The sequence below is a fragment of the Numenius arquata genome, chromosome 15 (assembly GCF_964106895.1).
Source record: "Numenius arquata chromosome 15, bNumArq3.hap1.1, whole genome shotgun sequence".
In the NCBI taxonomy this organism is placed as follows: domain Eukaryota; kingdom Metazoa; phylum Chordata; class Aves; order Charadriiformes; family Scolopacidae; genus Numenius; species Numenius arquata.
Window position 1 is genome coordinate 14,962,671 of NC_133590.1, and position 25,595 is coordinate 14,988,265.

The window sequence follows — 25,595 nt, forward strand, 5'->3', positions numbered from 1 at the left end:
CACGCATTGGGACAGTGTTTCTTCACATACTCACTTCTTCAAACCATTTCTTTCCATTTATTTAACTTTCTATCTACACTTATAGTATATTTTAGCACAGAATATTAAATGTGAGAGTTGCAAAAATTAATTTGCACCCAAAATATTTAGTAAATTCATCACTGTGAAACCGTTGCTTCATTTGCTGCAGAACTTAACATGGTACAATCCTATTTTTGATTCAAAAAGCATGTGAAATTACCTGGTATTTTTATGATGAAGTATTAGAGCAGAAATCATGTAAATGTAGGAATACGGGGTAATATTTCCTGAACTGGGAACAGAACCTGGGTTCCCAGCCCCGTGCCTGGGACAAAGCAGGAGCCCCCTCTTGCATGAAGAACTGTGTACAGGTACCAAAGACTATCTTTTAGGGCTAAGAAGAAACAATTCCAGATTTGTTTCATATCTTATACTGGCCATTTTCCAGTGGTCTCAAGATAATTCGATGATAACTAAAAAAATACCAGTATGATTGGAAGTATTTTTCCCACAGAAGAAGAAAGTGCATCATTGTCTTTTTATATTCAATTTTGTCTTTATAATAAAGGGAATAATTTACATTTCTATAGGTTTCAGTCTTAGAGGTAGCGGAACCAAAGATACAGAATTCAAAAAATAAAAAAGTCCTCTGAAGACCACAAAACTATCACTGCACAAAAGCTCTTTTGGTCTGGAAAAAAAAAAAATTATGAATTTATTTATTTATTTATTGAAAGCTTTTACAGAAGATTAGATTTTAGGAGCTTTAAGTTTTATAGAGGAAAATAATTTGATCCCAGAAGACTCACTTCGTGTCAGCTCTCTGTCTTTGCCTCTGATAGTGATACTTCAAATGAATTGCAAACACACTTTCCCTCAGCAAAGATTCACTTTGGTGACGTTTGTGTATTAAAATAATATTACTATTTGAAAATATGTATGGCAGCTGATCACATTGTATTTTAATTATGTGGTGGCTTTACATATGTAATTTCCCGTCAGTATTGGAGTTCCAAAACAATAGGAACCAGAAAAATAAAGAAAAGGGATCAAAAAACTATTTTAGTGCCTGAAAATTCTTTTCACTAAAAGGTCTAGGCATTCCGTGGTGGAAATCAGTGTTTTCAAATTACCTTAGACGTTTGATATACATTTAGTGTATCCTAAGGCTTTAAACCTCCTCTCAAATCACTGCAGTTCTCTGCGCGGAGGTGGATGGGAGCGGGAGCTGGTGCCAGAGCTCGGCTGGTGGCAGGAGGGGGAATTGTCAGGGAAACTTCCCGAAAAGAGGCAGGGCTCTGAATCCATCACTGGTGGGATGGTGATTGAAAGCAAAAAATGAGCTTTCATTTTTCAATAATGCGGGGCTTGGAGTTTTGTGATCACAGGAAGATCTTCTTTATGCTGTGTAAATCAATCTGGATATATGAAGTAGTACCTTGACAATCATATTGTCAGCTGACTGGGGAAATTTAATTTTTTTCTATCCCTTTACCTTTGTCTCTGTTGTGCCTTGGAATTCATGCCCTTTTATCATTCCTTTGAACTTTAATTACACTTTTTTTTTCTGTCTATTACTCTTTCAGGTAAATATCATTAGTAAAGCGATGCCCATTTTTGTCTGTCTTAGTGCTTTTTTGACTTAGAAAAAAATGTTTCCATGCAACTACATCATTTCAAGCTGATCTTTTATTTTAACATGAAGATAATGAAATGATTGATTGAAATGATGGCAATGAAATGAATGATTGATGCCATTAATCACTCTGCATTTAGCGAATGTATTTACAGCGTACCAAAACTGGCGTGTCACATAAAGATCTTGTGCTGCTTCTTCGTAGCTGAAAAAAATCATAGCATACAAAACTAAGTTTTTATGATCATATTTTATGATACTGTCATTATGAAAGATTTTCCTTTAAGATTTTATATTAATTTTAATAATTCAAGTGGATGTAGCTTTTTCATTCTTTTCAGCCAAGCGGATCAAGATCTTTAAAAAAAAAATAAAAAATATCAGGGAATAGTTTTAAGTTGCAGTAGAACTTTACAAAATTTTAAAATTAATGAAGAGTTATGGAATAAGTGCTGTAAGTGTAAGTACCTTGGGCTGGTTTTCTTTCTCATTCAGCTCATTTGTTTCTAGTTCAGCTATTAATGTTACCTTTACTTTTTCACTCATCTCTCCAAAGGGGAGGGCACCCTGTAAGGTCTTTTGAAATAAAACCATAAACAAACCCACCCCTTGCTCCAAAGCCACATGAACTGTCGATAGCGTGAACGTGGCAAAATTCTACCTCTGTCTCCACGTTCCACAAAGGTTTAAAATACAGATTTAAAATTCAGTGTCCCTCGTCACCAGATTTCCCTGTGTCAATGTCTGGAAAGGAGACGTAGGAAGAATTTTGAAGTTAGTAGAAGAAGGTGAAGCAGAAATAGTAAAACAGTCCAAAGGTACTTTCTTTCTGTACTTGACAGGTGTTTCAAGGATTAAGTCTTGGACAGGGAGACCAAATCTGCTGACTCAGAAACTTCACAGAAGTTCTGCAGCAAAGCCACGGGAAGTTTATTAAATTCAGGAATTAAGGAATAACAAGCCTTTGCTGCTGCTTCTGTGGTTTCTGGTCTTTCATTCCCTTATAATTGGTGCCTCCTCTTGCCCATTCCTTGATCTCTTGACTCAACAGTTCTTCTACCAGGAGGCCACCAGCCTTTAGGTGCTCACCTTCTCCCAACCCAACAACTCACTCCAGCAGACCTGGCCACCAACCCTCCTAATATTTTGCTTCTCCAAGTACCAGAAGCTCTCCACCGGTGGCCGTGTACACCCAATATGATATGTGCCTCTGGTGTGTACCAACAAGGAAACCCTCCTTGGCACCTTCAATCTGGGGCACAGAGGAAGAACCTACATTTTTTTCCCTGACTGAGACATGTCCCTACAAAAAATGTCATTTACTTCATATTGCTTGATTTTCTAAACTGGAGAAGGCTGGTCCCTGGGACGGGCTCATTAATGCATTTTCTGTTTGTGAAAATTAGCTCAGAGCTGAAGCTTCAGACCCCACATGTACTTCACCTTGGTAGTTTGATGCTTTTTAAATAATCAGTCTAAAAAGTCAGCAGGTTCTTTTAAATAAATGAGCCAAGTGACCACTTCTCCCTGCAAAGCAGGAGGGTCCCAGTGTGGCCTGATAATTATGAAAATTTGGAAATTCATTTACTTACTCAGAAGAAGAAAATTTTCTGATTTTAGTGTCTAATTTTTGTAGCACACAAATCCATCTGGCTATAAATAGAAGTTGCTACAGTAAAAAATTTTGTCACTCTCCTTCCATCTCTTTGTAGTCTTTTAGGAGAAGAAACTGTGTCCATTGAAATAGTGCCAAATCACAGAGAATCATCTTGAAAAGATTTCTTGAGTTTCTTCATCTGTAATTCATGTGTATTTATTATTCTCCTTACTAATAAAGCTACTCCTGATTGCTGCTCGGTCTTATTAGAAAAATCTGTTTTTAATCAGTATTATGATTTAATTATGAATTATTAAGAAGAAACCTCTTAACTCGATTGCTGCAGAGAATATCTAAGTTAGAATCAGAGCACTGTGTGGGCTGAAACGGACCTGGAAGAGGAAATATTTTTCCTAAGCTGGAGGTAGAAAACTCTAATGGTGTGTCTGGATAGCTGTGGGAATGGAAATGGCTCTCTTAAAACATTTTAAAAGGTCAGCTACACCTCCACACTCTGAACTGATTATATAATCCTGTGTTGGCATGGATATTTTGTGACAGAAGCCTTGAGATAAATGATTATTTTCAGTTACAAAAGAGAATTAATTTAATTTTTTTTCCTCTTCTGTTTTGCTCCCCAAGAACATAAAGTAGATTTTCTAAGGAGAAATGTATAGTCTGTAAAACTGTTTTATTAATAAATATTACTCTGCAATATATATGTGTCCAATGAAGTAGCTCATTTGCAGTTTTAGAAATAACATTTTTTAAAGAAAGCATACAAGTATTTTCTCCTTCAAGGTTTTATCCTCATGAAACTGGGAAAGGACTGATATTATTAACCCGGTGTGAGAGTCGTCATTCATCAGTTTGCCATTTGAAAGTACGGGGCGGGGGGGGGGCTGTGAATATTTGTGCTGTCTGATAAATTCAGCTGTGCCTCCCGTATATGATTACTGGGCAGAGCTATGGGGGGAATTCATTTTAAAGGACTTTGGTTAACAGAGGAAAAAGGAAATAATGTATAATAGATTTTTAGATCCTTCTTTTACTATGTTGTGCTTCATATACAATGAATGATGATGATGATAATTCTTGTTGGGGTTTTAGTATTATTATTATTTATTATTCCATAAGATCTTTCACTCCTCTTGCCACACGTGTGGGAGTCTTGCCCTAACCCTCCGCGTAGGACGAGCTGGGCAGACTGAGGTGGTGTTAACTCTGCTTTCCAGATCCCGTTCCTGGCAGAAGGTATCCGGATTCACGGGGAGAAGGTGACGGAGGCGCTGAGGCCCTTCCACGAGCGGATGGAGGCTTGCTTCCGGCAGCTGAAGGACAAAGTGGAAAAACAGTACGGGGTCCGAGCTGTCGTAAGTGACCTGCTAACTTTGTGCTTCCCAAATACGGGGTCCGTACTGGGACCAGTACTGTTCAATGTCTTCATCGATGACATTGACAGCAGGATCAAGTGCACCCTCAGGAAGTTTGTGGATGACACTGAGCTGAGTGGAGCAGTTGACACACCTGAGGGTTGGGATGCCATCCAGAGGGACCTGGACAGGCTCCAGAAGTGGGCCCCTGTGAACCTCATGAGGTTCAACAAGGTCGAGTGCAGGGTCCTGCCCCTGGGTCAGGGCAACCCCTGGTATCAGCACAGGCTGGGGGATGAAGGGATGGAGAGCAGCCTTGAGGAGAAGGGCTTGGGTGCGTTGGTTGATGAGAAGCTCAACATGAGCCAGCAATGTGCACTGGCAGCCCAGGGCTGGTCTCTTCTCCCAAGTAACAAGTGATAGGACAAGAGGAAATGGATTCAAGATGCACCAGAGGAGACTTAGGATGGATATTGGAAAACATTTCTTCACAGAAAGGGTTGTCAAGCATTGGAACAGGCTGCCCCGGGAAGTGGTGGAGTCACCTTCCCTGGAGGTATTTAAAAGACGTGTAGACATGGTGCTGAGGGACGTGGTTTAGTGGTGGACTTGGCAATGTTAGGTTGATGGCTGGACTTGATGATCTTTAAGGTCTCTTCCAACCAAAATCATTCTATGATTCTATATCCAAGTTTTAAAGAAAATTTTACACGTCTCCTGTAACACACAATTTATCTCCAAAAATGCAAACAGTGTGGTATCATCCAGGACAATACGCATTTTCCCCAAGTTGGACTAAAGAATATCCTGTATCAGGAACCATCTCCCACAGAAAGGACTGCTATTAAAATCAAACCATCTCGAAAAGCAGTGATTTATTTTTAAAATGGCACGGGTCCACCTTCTGTCAGCAAAGGCCATCTAAAAACAAAGGAAATCACTAGCAGACCATTAATTACCTGGCTGTGGCACAGGAAAGCCAGCTTGCCAGCCTGCTCTTTGGACTGCCTTGCCGTCTCCATCCCTGGCACCCTGGAAGGAGATAAGGAGCTCACACGCTAATCCCATTAACTGCCTTTTGATAGGAAAGCCAGTTTAGCAGGTCCCAGCAGGTGAAGGACATGGTATCAAATGGCAGGTGCTTCCCTGCAAGCGAGTGGTGGCTTCCTTATGAAGATGCCAAATTGCCCCAGTTGGGGTTGGGTCATTGTTTTTGGAGTCTCTGCATCAATTCATGTATGGATTGAGGCAGATGTTACTTCAGGGACTCAGATTTTGAAGGTTCTCTCTGCAACATGTGTAGTTGTGGTTTTTGCCTTGTACCTGAAAACTCAGTGTCTGAAGCCCAATGGCACAGAGAGGAAGTAGATCACAGAGAAAATAGTGCCCTCTTCATGCCCTTCCTGCCTTCCCAGCCTTCAACCCTCCAAGGCAGATTATTAGATGGGAGCTCCATCACAATTTGTCCATAATAAATTTAGAAATAAAAGATAGAGAAATAGAAAAAAAAGAAAATTATAACAATTACAAGTTCTCCATTTTTTACTTCTGCCCCTAAATGAGCAGCAGTCACTGAACTGATTCTTAAAAGAACGAAGCCACCAAGATACTCCTGAACAGCCTTAAACCAGCACCCTCGTCATCCAGTTCGGATTGTGGTCTCTAATGGGTGCACGTCACTGAGGTTATGGATGTTATGCCAACCACATCAATATAAAGAGGGTGTGAATTTGGTTCCAAATTATCTCTGGAAAATCCCACAGAGGTTTATTCTGAAGAGTGGAAGATGCAGGATATGGTGAGGGAGGGAGCTCCGTCTCTCAGCGAGATGTGGAGCATCTGGACTGAGGGGGTGGCAGGAAAGATGCTGCAGGAGGTGGGGCAGGAAAATTGTGGCAAGTGACGTTCTCTGGGTGCCCAAAGCCCGGGTGCAGTAGTGCGTACAGTGAAATATCCTGGTGTGTTCCATGACAGACCTTCCTTCAGAGATCCATTTTCATCGTGCGTTTAGCGATGACATTTTTTTTAATGGAACACCGAGATCTTACAGGGAACACTCAGCCTTTATGGTATCCTTCTAAGTGGGGTTCCCTTTGTAGTCCTGCAAATCCCATCGTGCTAATATATCTAGGAAGAGAAAAGTTCAAATAGTAATTTATTCCCAAGGAGAACAGGAATAATTGACATTAATGATAGTTGCATGTCAGTCACTTCAATAATATACATTTACATCATCGGGGAGATGACTGGAAAGTCAAACGCAGGTGGTGTTATCTCTCTAATTTCACTCTACCCACCGGTAAGACTTGTCAGGATTGATGGAGTTTTATCTCTTCTGTCTTCCTTGTACAAGGCCAATTTACCAGTAGTTGACAGGGTGGAAAATATACCTGTAATTAAACAGCATGAGATTCTTATTTGTTGACTGAAAGAGTTCAATTATTTTATGCATATATCAGTTATTAATGACTAACAAAGCTTGTATAAATATTCAGAACTCTGAAATTGTCTGAAACAAACAAAAAAATCTTTCATATCTTTTCTTCTTAACCTAGATGGCACTCTGCAAATTGGCTCTCTTGACATAAAGTTCCTCTTACTGTTTTTTTTTTCCTTTTTATTTTGTTTTTTTAAAACTGTTTCATTTAAATATACTGACAGAACAGTCACTTCAATTGCAGAGATGGGTTCAAAAAATAAGTTACTTGTAAAAAGCTCTTTTTTAAAGCCCAGAGGTAGGAAAAAAGCATGTAAATTCAATTGAAGCAAATGAATCATTGGAATATGTTTAAAATTATACATCTTTCCTCTTAGTCCTTTAAATGGATTTTCTTTAGAATTGTTTTCTTCATTGTTAAACATGACGTGTAATTTAATAATATAAAATTCCACGTGGAAGAAAATCCATCAAACCTTTCCACTTTTTTTTTTTTTTTTTTTTTGTAGCCAGATGTCAGCTACACTGTGATTTACGAAGTAAGATCTTACGTTTCTTTATTGCAGCTTTCAAGCCTGGATGATAGACGAGGCAGTCGGCCACGCTCCATGGTGAGATCATTCACGATGCCGTCGTCCTCGAGACCCCTCTCTGTTGCCTCGGTGTCTTCCATCTCCTCCGACAGCACACCTTCCCGGCCTGGCTCCGACGGGTGCGTAAGAAACAGTCATTCCAGGTTTATCTCCATAAAGCAAGATTTCCTGTGCACAGCCGTAGGCTTTGAAGGTTGTCACCACCCCACTCTCATTTGTTTGATCTCATAAGGAACTAGGGGGGATATATTTTGGTTGGGTCTTCTCCCAGTGTTTTATTCCAGATTTGGTTCATCATAATACCCCACAAACGTTAATGTGACACAATGGTGTGTGTAACTCATGCGAGGTACGGATGGTACTTTCAAGTGACAGCCTACCTAAACCTATATAGATATTTATCTATAGAAACACCCCCTATATAGATATTTATCTCAAGATATATTCCTTCTCTCTCTCTTTTTTTTTTTTTTTTTTTTTACCAGATAAATATAATGCTCTTCTTGGCCCTCTTTAAAACAAAGTTAAACAAAACCCCTCCCTAAGCATTATGGAATCATGGAATTGTCAGAGTTGGAAGGGACCTCTAGAGATCATCTGGTCCAACTCCCCTGCTGGGGCAGGGTTGCCCAGAGCACATCACTCAGGGCTGCATCCAGGTGGGGCTTGAAGATCTCCAGAGAAGGGGACTCCACACCCTCCCTGGGCAGCCTGTTCCAGGGCTCTGCCACCCTCACCGTAAAGAAGTTTCTCCTCATATTTGAGTGGAACTTCCCATGTTCCAGCTTGTGCCCGTTGCCCCTTGTCCTGTCACTGGGAACCACTGAAAAGAGCCCGGCTCCATCCTCCTTCAACCCACCCTTTAGGTACTTGTAAACATAGATAAGGTCTCCCCTCAGCCTTCTCTTCTCCAGGCTAAAGAGCCCCAGCTCTTTGAGCCTTTCCTCACCAGGGAGATGCTCCAATCCCTTAATCATCTTTGTTGCCCTGTGCTGGACTCTCTCCAGCAGTTCCCTGTCTCTCTTGAACTGGGGAGCCCAGAACTGGACGCAATATTCCAGTTGTGGCCTCACCAGTGCAGAGTAGAGGGGGAGAATGACCTCCCTCGACTTACTGGCCACACTCTTCCCTGTGCAGCCCAGGATCCCATTGGCCCTCTTGGCAGCAAGGGGACACTGCTGGCTCATGGATAGTTTGCTATCCACCAGGGCCCCCTGATCCTTTTCATCAGACGTGCTTTCCAGCAGGTCCGCCCCTAACCTATAAAAAACCTTTATTCAAATAAAAAAAAATCCAAACTAGCAGGAGATAAGTTATCCCCTTTTGGAGTGTTGCAAGTGTAATAGTTCAGAAGTGATCTATTGCAAAGCCGGTGACGAGACGTGCGCTCAGCCGGCCCTGTCCTGGTGAGCAGGTGGAGCCTGGGAGAAGGAAGGGATTAGCAAACTGCTCGATCATTTCTTCTCACTTTCGCTGCCAGAGCAAAAGCTGCTTATGGCAAGACTGTACTTCAAGACTTATCAGGATATTTCACATGAGAACTGGGAATTCCGTTGATAAGCCCTGTCTCGCAGTCGCATCCCTCAAAAGAACACAATAATCTGTTTTATTTCTGGGATTTCTGTGCAGCCTTAGAAGTCCCTTCTCCTTCTTCCTTCTCCCCAGGCATTCCCATAATCCAGAAACTCAATATTTGTCCAAGGTGGCGGTTTTTTAAGGCCTCCTGGAGGGCTCCTGTCTCACAGAGATGTGCTAGAAACGTTTGTGTCCCTTGTGCGCCTTCAGAGGGAATTATTACCTGACTAGAGAGTAAAAAGCATGGAGTAAAATTAAATACAGCACCTAAGGACCAACATGGTACTTACCTTGATTACAAACAGTTTATTTACCCATTGGGAAGAACCGCAAACAGAGCACAATTCAGCCCTCATTAGGGTCCCCTCTGTAACGTACACACGGTGAGTCACGTGGATATAAATGTAGGGCAGCAGAGCGAGGATGCGTTTTGACTAATTTGTCCACAAAAGTTGTCTTGCTGGAACATGGGGATAACTACCATCCCAGGTTAGTGGGCAAATTTATTTTAACTTGTAAAAAAAGTACTGATTCTTTCCCTGCCTGCCCCTACCTCTTTCTCTTTTTCCCTTCAAAATCATTACATGTATTTTTCTTTCTCCATCCGATGCTGTTTTCTTAATTTTTGCATCTCCATCCCAGCTCTGTTGTGACAGGTGCCACTCAGGGGTTTGGGGGGATCTCATGAGTCTACTCAGTGTGTATATTTAAAAAAAACCTTCCAAAGATGACGGTGCAGCTCAGCTCCTGTGCCGAGCCCGGGGCAGTACAGCTGTAATACATGTAAGGAAAATATAATGAGCAACTATCGTCACTGAGAGGACCAGAAAGAAATGCTCATTTGCTTGATTGGTGGAGCAGGAGAAGAAAAATCATCAGATGTAAATAACTTAATGAAAGACCTCCGAAATTCAAATGACTGTAAAAATCATGTGGGTGCTTTGTCCTGACTAACTTGGAAGAAGTTCACCCATAGCTGGTTGGCTCTATGGGCAATTGTCTTCTCCTGCTTTCCATTTCTCCCTTCTTCATACCATAATTCTGAAATCAGAGATGAAGCTAAGCAAAACAACTCAACATGGAGCCAGCAGACTGTCTTAACTTACATTTAATGCCATCTCCAGCTTCTCCTGCTTTGGAGCCTTTAAACAGTAAAAACTTAAAGCAGACATTGACATAGTAGGTGTTTTACAACTCCCAGCTCTACGTATAAATAAAACTCTGACTTTAAAAAAGGACCTTGGGTTTATTCACTACTTAAAACAAGACTTAGAAGTACAAATCTGAGCACTTCCAAGCAGTGGTTGGGAGCAGGGAATGACGCTGGGGACGCGGCCACGGGTACTGCTTTGAGCATCTTTCCATCAAATGAGCTAAATCCGGCTGAAAACTGAAGGGCCTTTAGTGCTTCAAACAACCAAAATAATAATAATAATAATTATTATTATTATTATTATTATTATTATTATTTTGAATATTGCTGCTAATGGAGATGACTGGGAGAACTGCACTGCAAACCGTCTGAAGCAGGAACCCTCCAGTGTTCCACAGCAAAGTCTGTGGCCTGTTTGTGTGTGCATCACCACGGCATCGTAAATACTTTTCCAAAGTTTAAAAGTAAACTGGTTTCATTTGTTTGGGGGTTTTTCATTTGGTTTCATTTTTGTAACATACTGATTTGAGACATCCTCTTAAAATCTGTCAGTGTAATTTTAACAAGGGTGTGATTTTAGTAGCTTGTTTAGTTTATAGTATAAAATAAATTATAAAATACTTTGTCTAGCTAAGAATATTTTAGCTCATTAACAGCAAAATATCTCTTTACCTTTTATTTAAATTAATCTTTAAAAAAGGTGAGATGAGAGAGATGCCTTTAAATTACTGAGTAAAAATTAGCTAAAAAGAGTTCCAATATTACTTAGAATAGTGCTTTCCCTACAAGATAAAACTCTAAAAAATGAAATTTTCCTTGAAAAATTCATTGAACCCTAAAGATTTTTTCCTTTGTAGTCAGAAAAAAAATAGTCATGGACTGTAAAAATTGCAGAGCTGATGGTAGTAGTATATCAGCCTTGCCTATATTCGCACACTTGAAATATTCCAGGTGGGAAAATCCATCTGCTTTTTGGAAACTAACCTTGCCCTTCGTTATTAGCCAACTGATTTTTCATTCTTGAGTTTATCTGCAATATCAGAACAAGTAAGCTCAGCCCTCACCAGGGGAGACTGGGGGGGATCCATGAGTATATGTGTGCCCACTCCTATAGATATATATCGTGTAGATATAACACAGGGGGTTATTACAGACGGGAACGGTGCTTGTGGCTGCGGTTGAACCTCTGTACCTCATGCTTTTGTGCAACATATAGGTGTTTCCTTCGCACTACGGGTGGTATTGTTTGCTTTTCCTTGCAAAGGTGCTGTAATTTTGATGAGTTACAAGGACTAGAAAGCATTGTGTGGTGTGTGTGTGCAACAGAAAATCGCTGCACCTCCGCAAAACAATTTCTCAGCTGTTATTCCTTCTCTGGGGAATAAATGCACCCGCTTTCTCCACCAGAAAAAAAAAAAGTCCAGGAGGAATGTGGGGACTTGGCTGTTTTTTAAAGAAATCCTTAAAGCCATTGTAGACATCTGGCCTGCCTCCGAGGTGCAGGGGAAGCAGGGGTGACATTGCTTTAATGTGTTGTACAATGACCCGCTCTCACATGGCACTGATTTTCCAACGGAGATCCCTGGCACTCCTGCCGTGGTGCCCCGGCAGGTACAGTGCAGAACGAGAAACTCATCTTTATGTAAAGCACATCCAGTGAAACTGGGGAGTTTGTGTAGCTGTAAACCAGTAAATTTACTGCAGAGCAGGGAAATGTGAAGTACTGGTTCTTCTGCAGTTCTGCTGTAAATTTTATTGTAAGACAATTATGATTGTTATGACCTTCTGCCCCCTCTTTTTCTCTCTAATGAGTTTTCCTGGATTAGCAAAGCATCGTTAACCCAAGAGAGACTTTGGGAAACATGTAAATGAAAATTAGGTGGTTTGAAAACTATTTTATTGATCTAAGCAACAACAATTTTCTTTAGGTTTGTGCTGGAGCCCCTCCTGCCGAAGAAGATGCATTCTAGGTCTCAAGATAAATTGGACAAGGATGACCTAGATAAAGATAAGAAGGAAAAGAAGAAGGAGAAAAGGAACAGCAAGCATCAGGAGATATTTGATAAAGAATTTAAATCAACTGATATCTCTCTGCAGCAGTCTGAAGCAGTGATCCTTTCAGAAACGGTAACTTTATTAGCAAGTAATGCTTTATCTAATCCTGAGCAGTGTTCTTTCTCTTCTTAAATAAAAATGTTGATTTTTACAATTTAGTTTATCTTTAGACCAAAAATAACTCTTAAGGGAATACATTACAATATTAATATGTGGTAATGAATCAAAAATACAAAAATTTTTTTTTACAGTGTAAAAAATCATGATATCTCGTATGAAAATCTTACCAAAAGCTATATGTGACTATTTGATAAAAGGAACAGATGGTATATCCTAAGTAAAATAAATGCTACCACGTTAGCAGCCTTTTGAATTTATGGTTCCAAATAGATGGTGATGGGTTTTCTCATATTTCAGCTGACTCCTGCAAGACAGTTTTTGGTGGAAATGTTACAAGGTCATTCCGTGCATGGCAATTACGTTTTCTTAAAAGGCTATTTTGAGCAGAAAATTGTAAGCAGTTTCACTGGTGGCTGTGTGTAAGAATATTAACTACAGGGCATATCTCTCTTAAGCCCTCTCTTCTTGGCAGATATTTAATTCACTGAAAGTATCCTAAAGGCTTAGGTAACTGGAGAAGTTTTAGCTCTGAAATGGAAAGCCAGGCCAGCTTAAGCTGGAGCAGGGAGTGCATGAACTAACTGTGACCTCCAAATCTCTGCCTGGACACCTGTTTTGAGGCCAATAGTTTAAAACTTGTCCTCCAGAAATAAATGTAATGTTCTTTTCATGGTTTGCACAAGTACTTGTAGAGCCAGGTTTTAACTCAAGTCTTTTTGTTGGTGGCTGTGTCATATACATTGGACTATTCGAAATGATTTCTCTCTGACCTGTGATGATCCTTAAAGTCTTTCTGTTTGGTATTTGTAGCGGAATATTACTTAGATTTTCAGCCATAGTTCCTCTGTTTTCTGGATTTGCTCCTCCTTTTCCATCCAGAGATGAGCTAATCTCTTAGGTGTGTCTTCTGACACCTTGGAAGATCAGAGTTGTTTTGTCTGATGTGGCCATAGGCCCAGTATTAACTCAGCAAAAAACTCAGATAAAATCCCTTTTGTGTGTCTCGGGCTTTTCACCCAAACTCCTTTGAAGCTACAGATTTGTTGACTTCAGTAAATTTTGGATCGGCCCAGGAGATTCCTCCCACCAAAGCCAGCCAGGTGTGAGCATCATTAGAGTGCTTTCAGAGAGAAAATACATTTTGCATAGATTTCCGTATGTCTCAGCTTTTTGATGCAATGCACTCAACTCTGCATGTGGCAGCCGTTGTATTTTGATTAAGCCTGAACGTTGCGATGGCAAGTCTTGCACCTCCCAGATCCCCAAACAGATGAGCAGAGCTCATGGGAGAAGAGCATTAGCCACAGAAGAAGAAAATTGTATTTCAGGGCAGCTTGATCAGTTGGACTTGGAAAAATCCATGAGACCAGATGGGAGGCATTCAAGGATACTGGAGAGCTGGTTGATGTCTCTGCAAGGTCACTGTCATCGCTGAGAGGTCTGGGATATTGGAGAAGATTGCTTATGACTGGGAAACTGCAAATGCTGGCTGGAAAGGAGGACATGGCGACCCTGCAAGGCATATTCCCATTTGTCATCTGAAGAACAAAAAGGAGCAACGCCCAACATGGTTTGACTCAAGTTTTCCATCCTTCCCAGTCAAGAGCTCTCGGTGGATGACTGGGATGACTAATTTTCCCCTGGTTATAGAGAGGGAGGGCAATTAAATGTCAGAATTCGTTACTTACAGTTATGTTGAGCTTCTTGAAATCCACAGATCAATAATATGAAAAGGAGTTTACGGGTGAGAGAAAAACTCTCCCATTTCAGTGTCTGCAAACTACTTGATGAGCTCCAAAAGGAGCCAGTCAATTTTTGGCACTTGGTGTTGGCGTGGTTCGTTTTCTCTTGCAGGTGAAACAGAGGAAACACTTTTGAGATAAGTTTACGAGAGTGGTTGTGCAATTCCCACTGCTGTCTTCAGGATTTTTGTACAGATAATGTCAAGAATTTTAAAGATAAAATTTGTCTTGTCTTGAAATTGTCACACTCGGGAGACATATGACCCCACCTTAATGATATAAAAGGGAAATTGTTATCTTTTGTGGGTAAGCATTCAGCTTTTCCATTTTTCTGCTTTTGTGGGCTGCACTGTGTGAAATTTCCCTTTTTAAGTTGAAATTGCTCCCAAAGCACTGTTACTGCTGTGTTTTATGAAGAAAACGGCATTTTGATTAATCTTGCGTTAGGATCTTGGAAGCAGAAAGTTTGCCGGCTTAAAAAAAGATGATGATGAGACGGAGGGGGCAAAAATTAAGGATTGTTTTTTTCAAAAAAAGTTTGAATCCAGATTTGAATCTGGATTGAAATTCTAGATTCGAAATGGAAATTAAAATAAAGATTTCAAGTGAGATTTTAGTAGTAAACTAGTCTTAGTTATGAGATTTCGTGTTATCGTTACTGGATTCCGTCTGTTGAGAATTTTAGAACTTGCTTTTACCATCTCTAATTCAATGACAAGGTTTTAGTTATTTGGTGAATTTTCTAGTGGATTCTTAGTCCTGACTTCTAAAATATTTTGGGGGTTTTACCGCAGAAGACTAAGGCTTTTCATTAGTACAGTGACAATTCGTAAGTACCTTCAAGAAAACAAATAGAAGAATAACAGCCAGCCTGGATTTGTCAGCAACTTTATTAATAAGAGGGTTCTGAGCGTGTCACTTCTGCTTCATCCAGGTGTCATCGCAGTTTGTAACCGGCCCGTGCCTGTTGTAGCTGGCAAATAGCAGGTTCAAAAGTCCAGTTTCCGATATTCACCCCCCACAAACACAATTATGTTTTGCCTGACATCGCTCGTATTCTAAATTATTCTTTACCCAGCACAAATAGGTAGTTACCAGTGGTTTGCTTTCACAAGGGAAGGATGCATCAATAACCTCATATGCGAATCTGTTCTGGGTACTGTGTTATTCCCTGCTAATTGGTTTGTGCGACGTAATTGGAAGCACGATACTGAATTTACAGAGAATATCGAGTGAGGGGCACAGCGGGTGTGTCGGCCAGCGGTTGTTCCCATCTCTGCAGAGCTTCTGCTACTCTTCTCAAAGATGATGCTGTCTAATGAAATGAGGGTTTCCATCTTTGTGATGGACTTAGGAACTTCATATTTTACCAATCAAATGAATTGCCTTGCAAGAGCGTGAGAAGGTTATAAAACTGCAGAATTATTTCCTGGAGCTTTTGCGCTTTCTTTCAAAAGGAGCATTCAGAGGCCGTTTTGTCTCGTCATCTGGGTTAAATACTTTTTTCCAGATTTCACATACTCATAATGAATTTATTGACTGATCAAAATCTAAGCCCTAATTACAGAGATCTTGTACTACTATGATCTTATCAGAAGATAAATGAAGCACTTTGGTATGTGAAGATGATCAGTAACGTCTTTATAGTTTTCCAGAGATTTATATCTTCTTTTAAGTATCACATAAACTTCTTTAACATAAATTCTCATTATTAGTTCTTTGATTCCGTGAGCTGATAGCAAACCTAGCACTGAAGCCAGGTAGTTAACGGACCGCTTGAAAGCTTCTGTAAGAAAACAGAATAACAGGCTGTACATTTTATTGATTTAGTGGCATCTGACATCACTCGCTATTGATCCTGCTTTCGTCAGACCAAAAAAAAATGGCAATGGGTTCATTATGGATTAGTGGTCTCCAAAGAGTTCATATTCCCAAGCAGAACTGTGATTTATGTGAAGCTTTAAGAAGAGGACCGAGCTTGTCAGTCACAGAAGTTGTTAAAATTTATTTGAGATGAGTAGCTACAGACCAGATTAACTTGGGAACTTGATTCTGGTTGTTGGGTTTTCTCTTGATTCTGGCACTGCAGCTTTCTTAATCAATTCGTGTGTTCTCCTTAGTTGCTTTTTTGTAATTATATGCCTCTGTGCTTATCCATTCTACTAAAAATATGCTTTACAACATCTTGAAAGAAGTAACATTTGGAGTCGTTAAGACTTGAATTTTAGTATCGAGCAAATTTCTGAAATATTATCCTGAGCTCTTGATGAACTTTCCAAAAAAAGTTGCGTCCTTTATGGTCATTCATTTCTCCTAGAAGGGTCTCAGGGACACAGCTTTTTATGCAAACCCTTTTAAGGTTTGTTTTCTGAAAATGAAAGGAAGCACTCATATCTCATTTTAGATTTCTCCTTCACAACATACTTTTTAAAAAAACGTTGTGAAATGACAAAATTCTCCAAAAAAAAGCATGAATTGCTGCTGGCATTTTCTGTTTTGTCCTAATGCAGCACCTTGGATGTAATTCCCCTCTTAACTTCAGGCTGCTGCTCCATTTTCTGTCATCTCCTGGAAACAGAAAATTCCTTTCTTCACTGTGATTACTAGAAATACAGGGGCTGGCGGATGGGTAACAAGCAGTAGAGCTCAGAATTAAAGTCAGCAAAAGGAATCACCTTAAGAGAAGCATTAGTTGCCCATCAGATTACAAGTATTGTTTCAGGGTTTGTGATGGATAATTTAAATGAAGCAGCCAGAGCAAAACAATAAGGATATTTCAGTGAATTAAATACAAGCACAAACACGCACCGTCAAGAAAGTGTTCATGGACACATGGATGATGTCTTCCTCAGAAGAGAGTTTTACCATTAAAATAATTAAAGAAATAAATATTAAAAAGGAAGTAGAGCCACGTGAGAAGAAAGAAAATATTTTGAATGCTGTATAATCTTGTGTAAGGATATGGACTCCCTTAGCTGTTATTAAGCAAGTCTTTGGGGAGCTGGCTCGTTGCTTCACAGAAAAATATGCCAGGCAACAGGAAGGTGTGAGTATTAAGTCTCATTGTGGTTCCGGGGAGGAAGGGAAGAACATTTGGAGCTCTGAAATACTGCATTAAATCAGAAGTATTGTATGTTATCATTGCCCTATTACTGTTTAGGAGGTAGTGCGGAAAATGGAACAATCCCAGGGTCTACCAGTTGGTAACAACACATATTCCTTTACTGTCTCATCTGATGAGCCATGGTGATACGGACCAGTCTCTGCTCGTACTCGTGCCATGCTGCAGTGAAACAACGAGGGTTGTCACTGGTTTTGTCCCCGTGCAGATCAGCCCGCTGAGACCACAGAGACCAAAAAGCCAAGTCATAAATGTCATTTCGAGTGAAAGACGCTTCTCCGTCTCGCCATCACCTCCCAGCTCTCAAGTGACGCCGCCCCCCATAACTCCACGGACAAAGCTTTCTTTCAGCATACAGTCCAGTAAGTCTTTCATTTTAATTAAATTTCATTTTTCCTAGAATATTTGAGGCAAAATAACTTCTAGTGGGGAGAATGGTTTCTTGTGCATGGCATTACACCTTGGTTTGAGTTCTTAGAGTTAGTCTTTTTGCCGTCACCGTGGGATTGCATGTGGGGACAAGAACTTACCTCTTAACATCATGCTCCTTGCATTTGCCAGGAAAAAATCTTTCAACCTTTTACAAAAACAACCAAAATTGTGACATTGGAAAAGTTTTGTTTTCCTTGTCAAATAATCATTAACAATTACTTAAGTATAGAGTAACTGTCAAAAATTAGTGTTGTACTTGATTCTATATTGGATTTAGGGTATTTTGGAGCATTAAGGCTGGAAAAAATAATCTTTCAATGTAACTGTACCTTAAAAGAACTTTTTGCTACGTAGTGAGTACAAACCAGAGGAAGGCAAAAAAATCCATCTTTTTGATGTATTTTTTGTTTGACATTGACATCTATCACACAGTTTTTCTGTAAAATATCGTATGTTTGCCTTATTCTTCAGGAAACCCTATTGCAAACCTGGGTGTAATACAACACCTATTTCTTTTACAGCGCTCTTTACCAAAAACTGATTTTCAGAGTTTTCAGTTGCCAGGATGTGACACACACAAAAAAAGATCTTTTTAATACATGTACCCAAATGCTAGTCCAACAGCGAAGAGTTCAGTGTTAGTGAAGAGGAGAATCGAGGACCAGTTTTAAGAAAAAAATCTGGTTTGATCAATGTCCTTTAATTTTATTTACTTTTTTTGATACTTAAAAATTTCTCCCTTAAATAGTCAGTGTTGTGGAAAGTTCTTGTTCCCAACTGTGGATATATATCCTGTGAGCCAGAATGTATTTATTCTACAAATCTACAGCAACAGAATAGTCTTCTGAAAGGCACATGGCTTTGTTTTAATGACTTGAAATAGTTGGTTGCAAACATGTGGAAGAGGGACAAGCAAGTGCAAATCAGTGCAGAGTTTCCTTTGCACAGTCAGACACCCAAAACAAGTATTTTGATAATGGTGAGCTCTCTCCTTTCTTTACAGTTTTGATAGCCAAAAACTACCAACATGCTAAAAACTGGAAATAGAGAGGAGTAGAGCATATGTATTCCTGGTAAAAATATTCCTCGAATTGGATGATTTCTTCCTGTATACATTTTACTAAGACTAACTTGATCTCCTTTTTTAAAAAAAAGGTATCTGAAACTCAGCTATTTCAGAGAATATTTATGTCTTTATGCTGGAGATTTACGGGTGTTATGGAAAATAGGTTCAGCTTATTGAAAAATCCATGGGACTTGTTCTTTATCATTTCAGGAACTGTAGTGATATTTTTTTTTAGGAATTCCAAGGATAAAGGAGTTCCTTCAGTGCACAAATTGGCTAAAAGCACTTAATGGGTTGCTAAGCAATACTGCTTGCTTGTTAGCTGGCAGTTTAGGAGAATGGAGTGTAAAATTTGGTCATTAGGTTAAGATGAAAAAGAAAGTCATCTAACTGATCTCTTGCCAGCTCCAAGATCTTCTCCGTGGCACGTGTCCAGTAGAGAATAAATATTCAGAGCATACGAGTCTGATGAAAGACCTTGAATAATGATAGCAAACCAGAAATGATGAGTAATTATTTCTAGAGTGACTGAGTTAGTGAGGTGTATTTCAGCCAAACTAAGCAGGAGAAAATTAATAGGTCTGTAGCAAATAGATCTTCTTGAAGCACGACTGAAAATCACTGAAGTTTGTGTTCGATACCTGTTTGTGCAGTTGGGGTGATGACTCTTGGATTTGATGAAACTGTGAGAGATTAGCTGGTCAGGGAAAATAATTTTTTTCACTATAGAATCTTGTTGTTCTACTAAACAGTTTGCCAGACTGAATGCAAATATGTTGTTAATGTGTATTATGAGCTATTCATGTGGATGGAGATACTCTGTCCACATTTACAGGGTTTTATTGCTATCTTAGAAAAGGATGAGGTTTTGAAGGTGCCACGTATGGGCTGTAGGAACACAGGGGGGGCTGCAGAAAAGTAGAGCTGTAACAGGAGCTGGAGAACATAGGGAAAGGGACAGAAGCAGGGCAGGACACATGTTGTCCGGATGGTTGGTGACCATCCAGATTGTTCAGAGTATTGCAGATGTTAAAGTAGAATGGCCTCCAGACATTTTCCTCTGCAGTGAAAACCTCCTCTCTAGTGAAAACGTTGCTCACCTGCCTTTCCATGGATCTTCCAAATGACAACGTTGAAGAAACAAAGGGTTTGTGAAACTTCTAAGAAAATTTATCTTACCGTCTTCTTGGTAGCACCTACTGGTCTACATATAGTAGCTTAGGTGACATTAGTAGATACTGTAATATCATGTAAGATACAAAGATTAAGTCTTTGGAGTGGTTAAATTGGCTTTATCTTTGGGTGATAGTGAGTTATTACACTCAGTTTCTACCCAAGGAATGTACGTAGTGAGACCTAAAAACATGACTTGTTTATAATAAATACAGAAAGAAGGTTTCCCTCTCTGAAGCAGGATTCAAGGTTCTGCTAAAGTTCTACCTAAAGCTACAACTCTAAAGAAAATGCCATTTTCCAAACATCTCCCAGAACATCTCCTAAACTGCATGGAAAAAACCAAAGAAATACAAATATAGATAGATGTATAGATAGATACATAGACGTGTAGTTGTGGATGAGACGCGTAGGATGTATGTCAAGGAGCTGTTTTGTGAGGTTTAGGGTCTCAAATGCCCATGATCTTTAGATGTACATTATGGCCGGGAAATTCGTAGAAAAAGGAACAGGGAAGTTCATTTGCAGCATCACTAATTAGTTATGAATGCATAGCGTTGCTTTCCAGTTAGATGTTTAATGCCATGAGCTTCACAGAAGTAGATTCTGATGGAAATATTTAAAGGAAAGTATTATGAATGTTTGGGGAATAGAGAAATCCTTTATATGTGGAAAAGACAGGATGAAAAAGAGGAGCAATGGAAAAAGCGATGAGAAATTCAGGTCTTGGAGGATAAACAAGACTTTTCAGTCTGACTTAGAAGGAAACCACTAAAAGTTTGAGGTCCCAGGATGGAAAATATTCTTCCTGGCAGAGATGAAAGTTCAAGTAAAGGGATGAAGAGTAAAATTACAGTTTTCAGTGATAAATCAATACAGCCACCTTACAGTTAAATTGTGTTAGTGAGAGGCCATTTTAGAGAACAATAAAATGACACTTTTTGTAAGATATTGATAGGAACTTTGCAATAAAAATATCTGCATAAACAACTCCTCCACTTGTTTCACAAATCACCCCAGTAAAATAAAAATAACCTTTTTTCATTGCCTAAATGAAAACACTCCCCTAATTTATCAAAAATAAATTAAGTTTCTTATCTCGTAGAGCTCACAGTGGGTTTTGCCTGTGTTAAAATGACTGAATTACCCTGAAATGCACCGTGGGTGGATTTCTACACAAAAACCTATGTATCACTCAGGCCTCAATAAACTTTATTATCCCTCAGGCTATTCGCCTTTACAGCACGTACCTGCTAGGATTTATCTGCTAAGAAAAGGGAACTTTTTGCCCAGCAAACAGTAATAATAAATGTTTTGTACTTTATCTTGTGTGATTTTATTTACTCAACAACTAATGACTGCTCATTTATTATAGTTACCTAGAGTTTGAATTTTTTTGGGAGAGATGTAGTTAATTATAGGCTTTCATTTGTGCATTTTATTAACAACAAGCTCTTATTTTACTGGCGAAAAGTAAATAAAGCTTAGCTTGGTTGTATTTTCTTAGTGCACTCACCAAAACTTCTATTGTGTACAAGGTGTAAATGCAGAGCTTACAGCTGAGAAAATTATATTTGCTAAACTATGAATATTTTGGTGTGGAATCTGAAGTAAAAAATAGTTTCTATTAAAAAGAGGGGATCGTTCATGTATTTTGAGCGTATCTTAAAAATTAACCCAATGTGACTCCACAGTGCACACTTTCTTTCGGTGTGGGGGCTGGTTCATTTGTTCTACTTTCCTTTAAAATCCCTCATTAGATGAGCTGCAGATAATTACAGAAGCAGCGAAGAGCAGAGGAAGATACGCATGTGCAGCGTTATCACAGTATCAAAGCCGTAAGAATCGGCGCAGTCGGGATCTTTGGATTTGATTCAGTTATTGCAGGAGTTAATTCGGTGTTGATTTTTACAGATCTGGAGCTGAACGGTATGTCCAGCTCCGACATCCCCGACGTTCCTCCTCCTCTGCCTCTCAAAGGAAGCATGGCCGATTACGGGAACCTCATGGAAAGTCAAGACTTGATCAGCCCGACGACATCCCCCCCTGCCCATCAAAGGGTGAGTCCCAGAGAGGATGAGCATTTTCTGCCATTTTCTTTGCTTTTGTATCTTGGAACAAGATGGGATCCTGCTTGTGGACGCACCAGCAGATCCCGAGATTTCTGCACTTGCAAATAGGGTCTGGAGTACGAGGGAACAGCATCGTTGACAAGGACCAACCTGAAGGCAGGTTGGACTCATTCTGGTGGAGAAGACCAAGCGAAATGTTGTTAGCTGTGTTGGTGAGGGAGCTTAAACTGGCAGGATACAGTCTCAGGAGCAATTTAGGTTTAATAGCCTTTCAATCCTGGCTCGGGAAAGGAAATAAAACACGTACCTGACATCTTTCCGTTCTGGAGCTCCGTTCTGCTGGCATTCAATCGCCACTTGTTCGCTAGAGGCAAACTCACGTGTCCCCTTTGAGGGAAGGAGCTCAGAAACACTCTTCATCATCAACAGGGTTTTCAGCTTTCTGAAGAAAATACACTTTTTCAACTTTGTTTCCTGTATCCTGGAAGCTTTTGAAAATAATTTGGTCCTTTTCTTTAAAGCAGCACTTTTCAGAAGGACCATTTATTTCCGTTTTGAAGAAAAAAAAATACATTTAAAGAGGTTTTCTTTTCTTTGACTTTGAAATGTGTAACTTCAGCCAAGCTGTTATTTTGTGGAAAAATTCTCAGCGGTAATGATTCTTTTTTGTTTGCAGAGGTATCTTCCAGGATTTCTCTGAAGTTCATCGTTCGAATGAAGTTCTGTTGATTAATTTGCTTTTCAGTAAATTCCGTGGTTAGAGAAAGCATTTCTAATCTCAGCAGAGAAAGTCAGACAGGAATTTAGTTCTAACTCTGGGAATAGTTTTGTTTAACACAGACTATCACAGTGCACAACTGTACACAATTCTGGCTTCTTCCATGGTTGAAATTGTAACTGTGCTGCTGCAGGAATTTAGTATTTTCAGGCTAAATGGGGAAAAAAACCCAGATATAGAAGTAACTTCAGGAATGTGAGTGTTATTCAAAACACCATGTTTTACTCATTATGTACATATATTGAAAAATTCTCTATTCCCTTCATCTCTTCCATAGTTCTTCCCCATGGCTGGATGGTTTTAGTAAATATTTTCAGTAAATTTTTGTTGCAAACCCTTTTCCTCTAATTTCCATCGAAGTATACTAAGCTCTTCCCTATTTCCCTGGCTCCTCTCTCAGGGGCCAGCTCTCACTTGACCTGAATACGGACCTCTAAGTGGAAAATTACGGGATGTTCAGGAGGGCTGCCAGGAGTTTTCTCGAAGGAATCCATCTTCAGGAAGGAACCTGAAAAATTCAAATTAGCTTTCTAATTTCTTGAAAACTCCTTCCTGTATGAGCTTCAGAGCAGTAAATTCATGTTGTATGATATATATGATAGAAGGTTTAGGTCACGGTGGTAGCTCAGGATTGTTAACATGAGTCCAATTTTTAGCTAAAAAACGTTAAACAATGAGATGATAAAATACGCAATGAGGAATAAAAATCCCAATAGCCATATTTTCCCACCACTTACGAGGCTGTTTGAAGGGGTTTCCACTGAGGAGACAAATGTTAGATATTTTCTGTCCTATTTGCAAATGCCACCATGCTGCAATGAGCAGAGCCCAGACCTGAAGAGGACTTGGGTTCCAGCTCAGGTCTTGTTGCTGTTGAAGATGTGACCTTGTGCAGCTCCTGTACCTGTCATGAGCAGGGTTTTCACATCATTAAATGGAAATTCATAAAAATAGTAACAATATGCTCCCTTGGTTTTTTGCAAAGTCTTGTTTAGGTCTTAGTATTTTTTCTCTTCACTGCTCAGACTCTTTTTTTTTTTTTAAATGTATTTTGCAATTGTAGAAATGGGCCCCATTGTTCAACATGGAGTGTTGAAGGAGCTCAGGGTTTAAGCAGACCTTAGAAATGCAGTCAAATATAACCAAAATTTTCTTCAGCATTGTGTTTTTGTAAATGTTCCAAGACAAGGGAATATAGTTTCCAAGTCTGAAAAATGGATCTAAGGCAAATTTGTCACAAATCCACCATATTAGTCTTAGAATTAATTTTAGGAAAGGCTTCTAGTCTTATAACAATCAGTCTGCGCATTTATTTCATCAGGCTTGTAGGAAGGAAGCTGTTAAAGAACATAAAGAAAATGAGTAGTGCTGGGCATGAAGGATCAGACGGGTAAATTCTTATTACTGCTGTGATTAAATCCCACTCCACAGTTTTTAATGCCTTGTGTTTCATGGGTCAAATAGCTACATATTTCATAACTTTATAATTCTCTGCCTAGTAAACTGATCATCTTTTAAATTACACATGCTTTGTATCAGTGAAGAAAAATCAGTAAAAAATATTATAGTTAAGATTATCTTAGTAGCTTTCAAACTGTTAATATCTCCTTCTATGAGGAATTACTACACGGCTCACTCTGGTTGTCTTGCAGTTATGAAACCCAAAAAAAAAGCGCTGTAGTGAACTGAAAAGCATGCAGTGATAAATGCATCAAGAAATACTTCAAACTGCAGGCAATAGTGTCATTTAGTGTCTGAGACGGTAGACTTAGATTACTTGGAGTCCACTATTAACTTGGTCTACCTTAAGTCTTTTATCCAAGTGATCATCTGATTATGATTTTCTGATTGTCCTCTCATTCCTTGTTAACTATGATACCCTTATATATATTTTCTTGCACTGTATGATTTGTTCTGCTAAAAATGTTCTTAATAATATATGGGAACATAAAAAAAAGAAGTCTATGACTCCTGCAAGGATTATTATTACATCAAGGGATTCCTTTAGGCACTTCTCATTCTTTATGGGTTCACCCGTACCCTTGCATACAAATCAACTGCCTGCTTAGTATTCACAGCGAGAAGGGAAACTCAAAGAAAATAGACAAAGGAGCACTTAGATTTATAATATCGGCCATAACACTTACTAAGCATCAGATAATGGTTTGGATGAGAAGATCTCGATCAATCCGGCGTAAATGGAGAACTTGGCAAGGAGGGAGAGCAGTGAATAATCACAGAATGGTTTGGGTTGGAAGGGGCCTTAAAGATCATCTTGTTCCACCCCCTGCCCTGGGCAGGGACACCTCCCACCAGACCAGGTTGCTCCAAGCCCCGTCCAACCTGGCCTTGAACCCCTCCAGGGATGGGGCAGCCACAGCTTCTCTGGGCAACCTGGGCCAGGGTCTCACCACCCTCACAGCAAAGAATTTCTTCCTGAGATCTCATCTAAATCTCCCCTCTTTCAGTGTCAAACCCTTCCCCCTCCTCCTCTGGCTCCCCTCCCTGATCAAGAGTCCCTCCCCATCTCTCCTGGAGCCCCTTGAGGGACTGGAAGGGGCTCTAAGGTCTCCCCGGAGCCTTCTTTTCTCCAGGCTGAACCCCCCCAGCTCTCTCAGCCTGTCCTCACAGCATCTTCATGGCTTCCTCTG

At 39.8% G+C, this 25,595-nt stretch overlaps 1 protein-coding gene across 1 annotated transcript in view; it reads left to right on the forward strand.

Moving 5' to 3' along the window:
* DOCK1 (dedicator of cytokinesis 1) overlaps positions 1-25,595 on the forward strand; it is a 298,792-nt gene that overhangs the window by 264,597 nt on the left and 8,600 nt on the right. Inside the window, exons 47-51 of the mRNA XM_074158901.1 lie at positions 4,490-4,627; positions 7,631-7,776; positions 12,314-12,512; positions 17,632-17,785; positions 22,009-22,154. Of these exons, the coding sequence (XP_074015002.1) occupies positions 4,490-4,627; positions 7,631-7,776; positions 12,314-12,512; positions 17,632-17,785; positions 22,009-22,154 (783 nt within the window). The remainder of the gene's footprint in view (positions 1-4,489; positions 4,628-7,630; positions 7,777-12,313; positions 12,513-17,631; positions 17,786-22,008; positions 22,155-25,595) is intronic.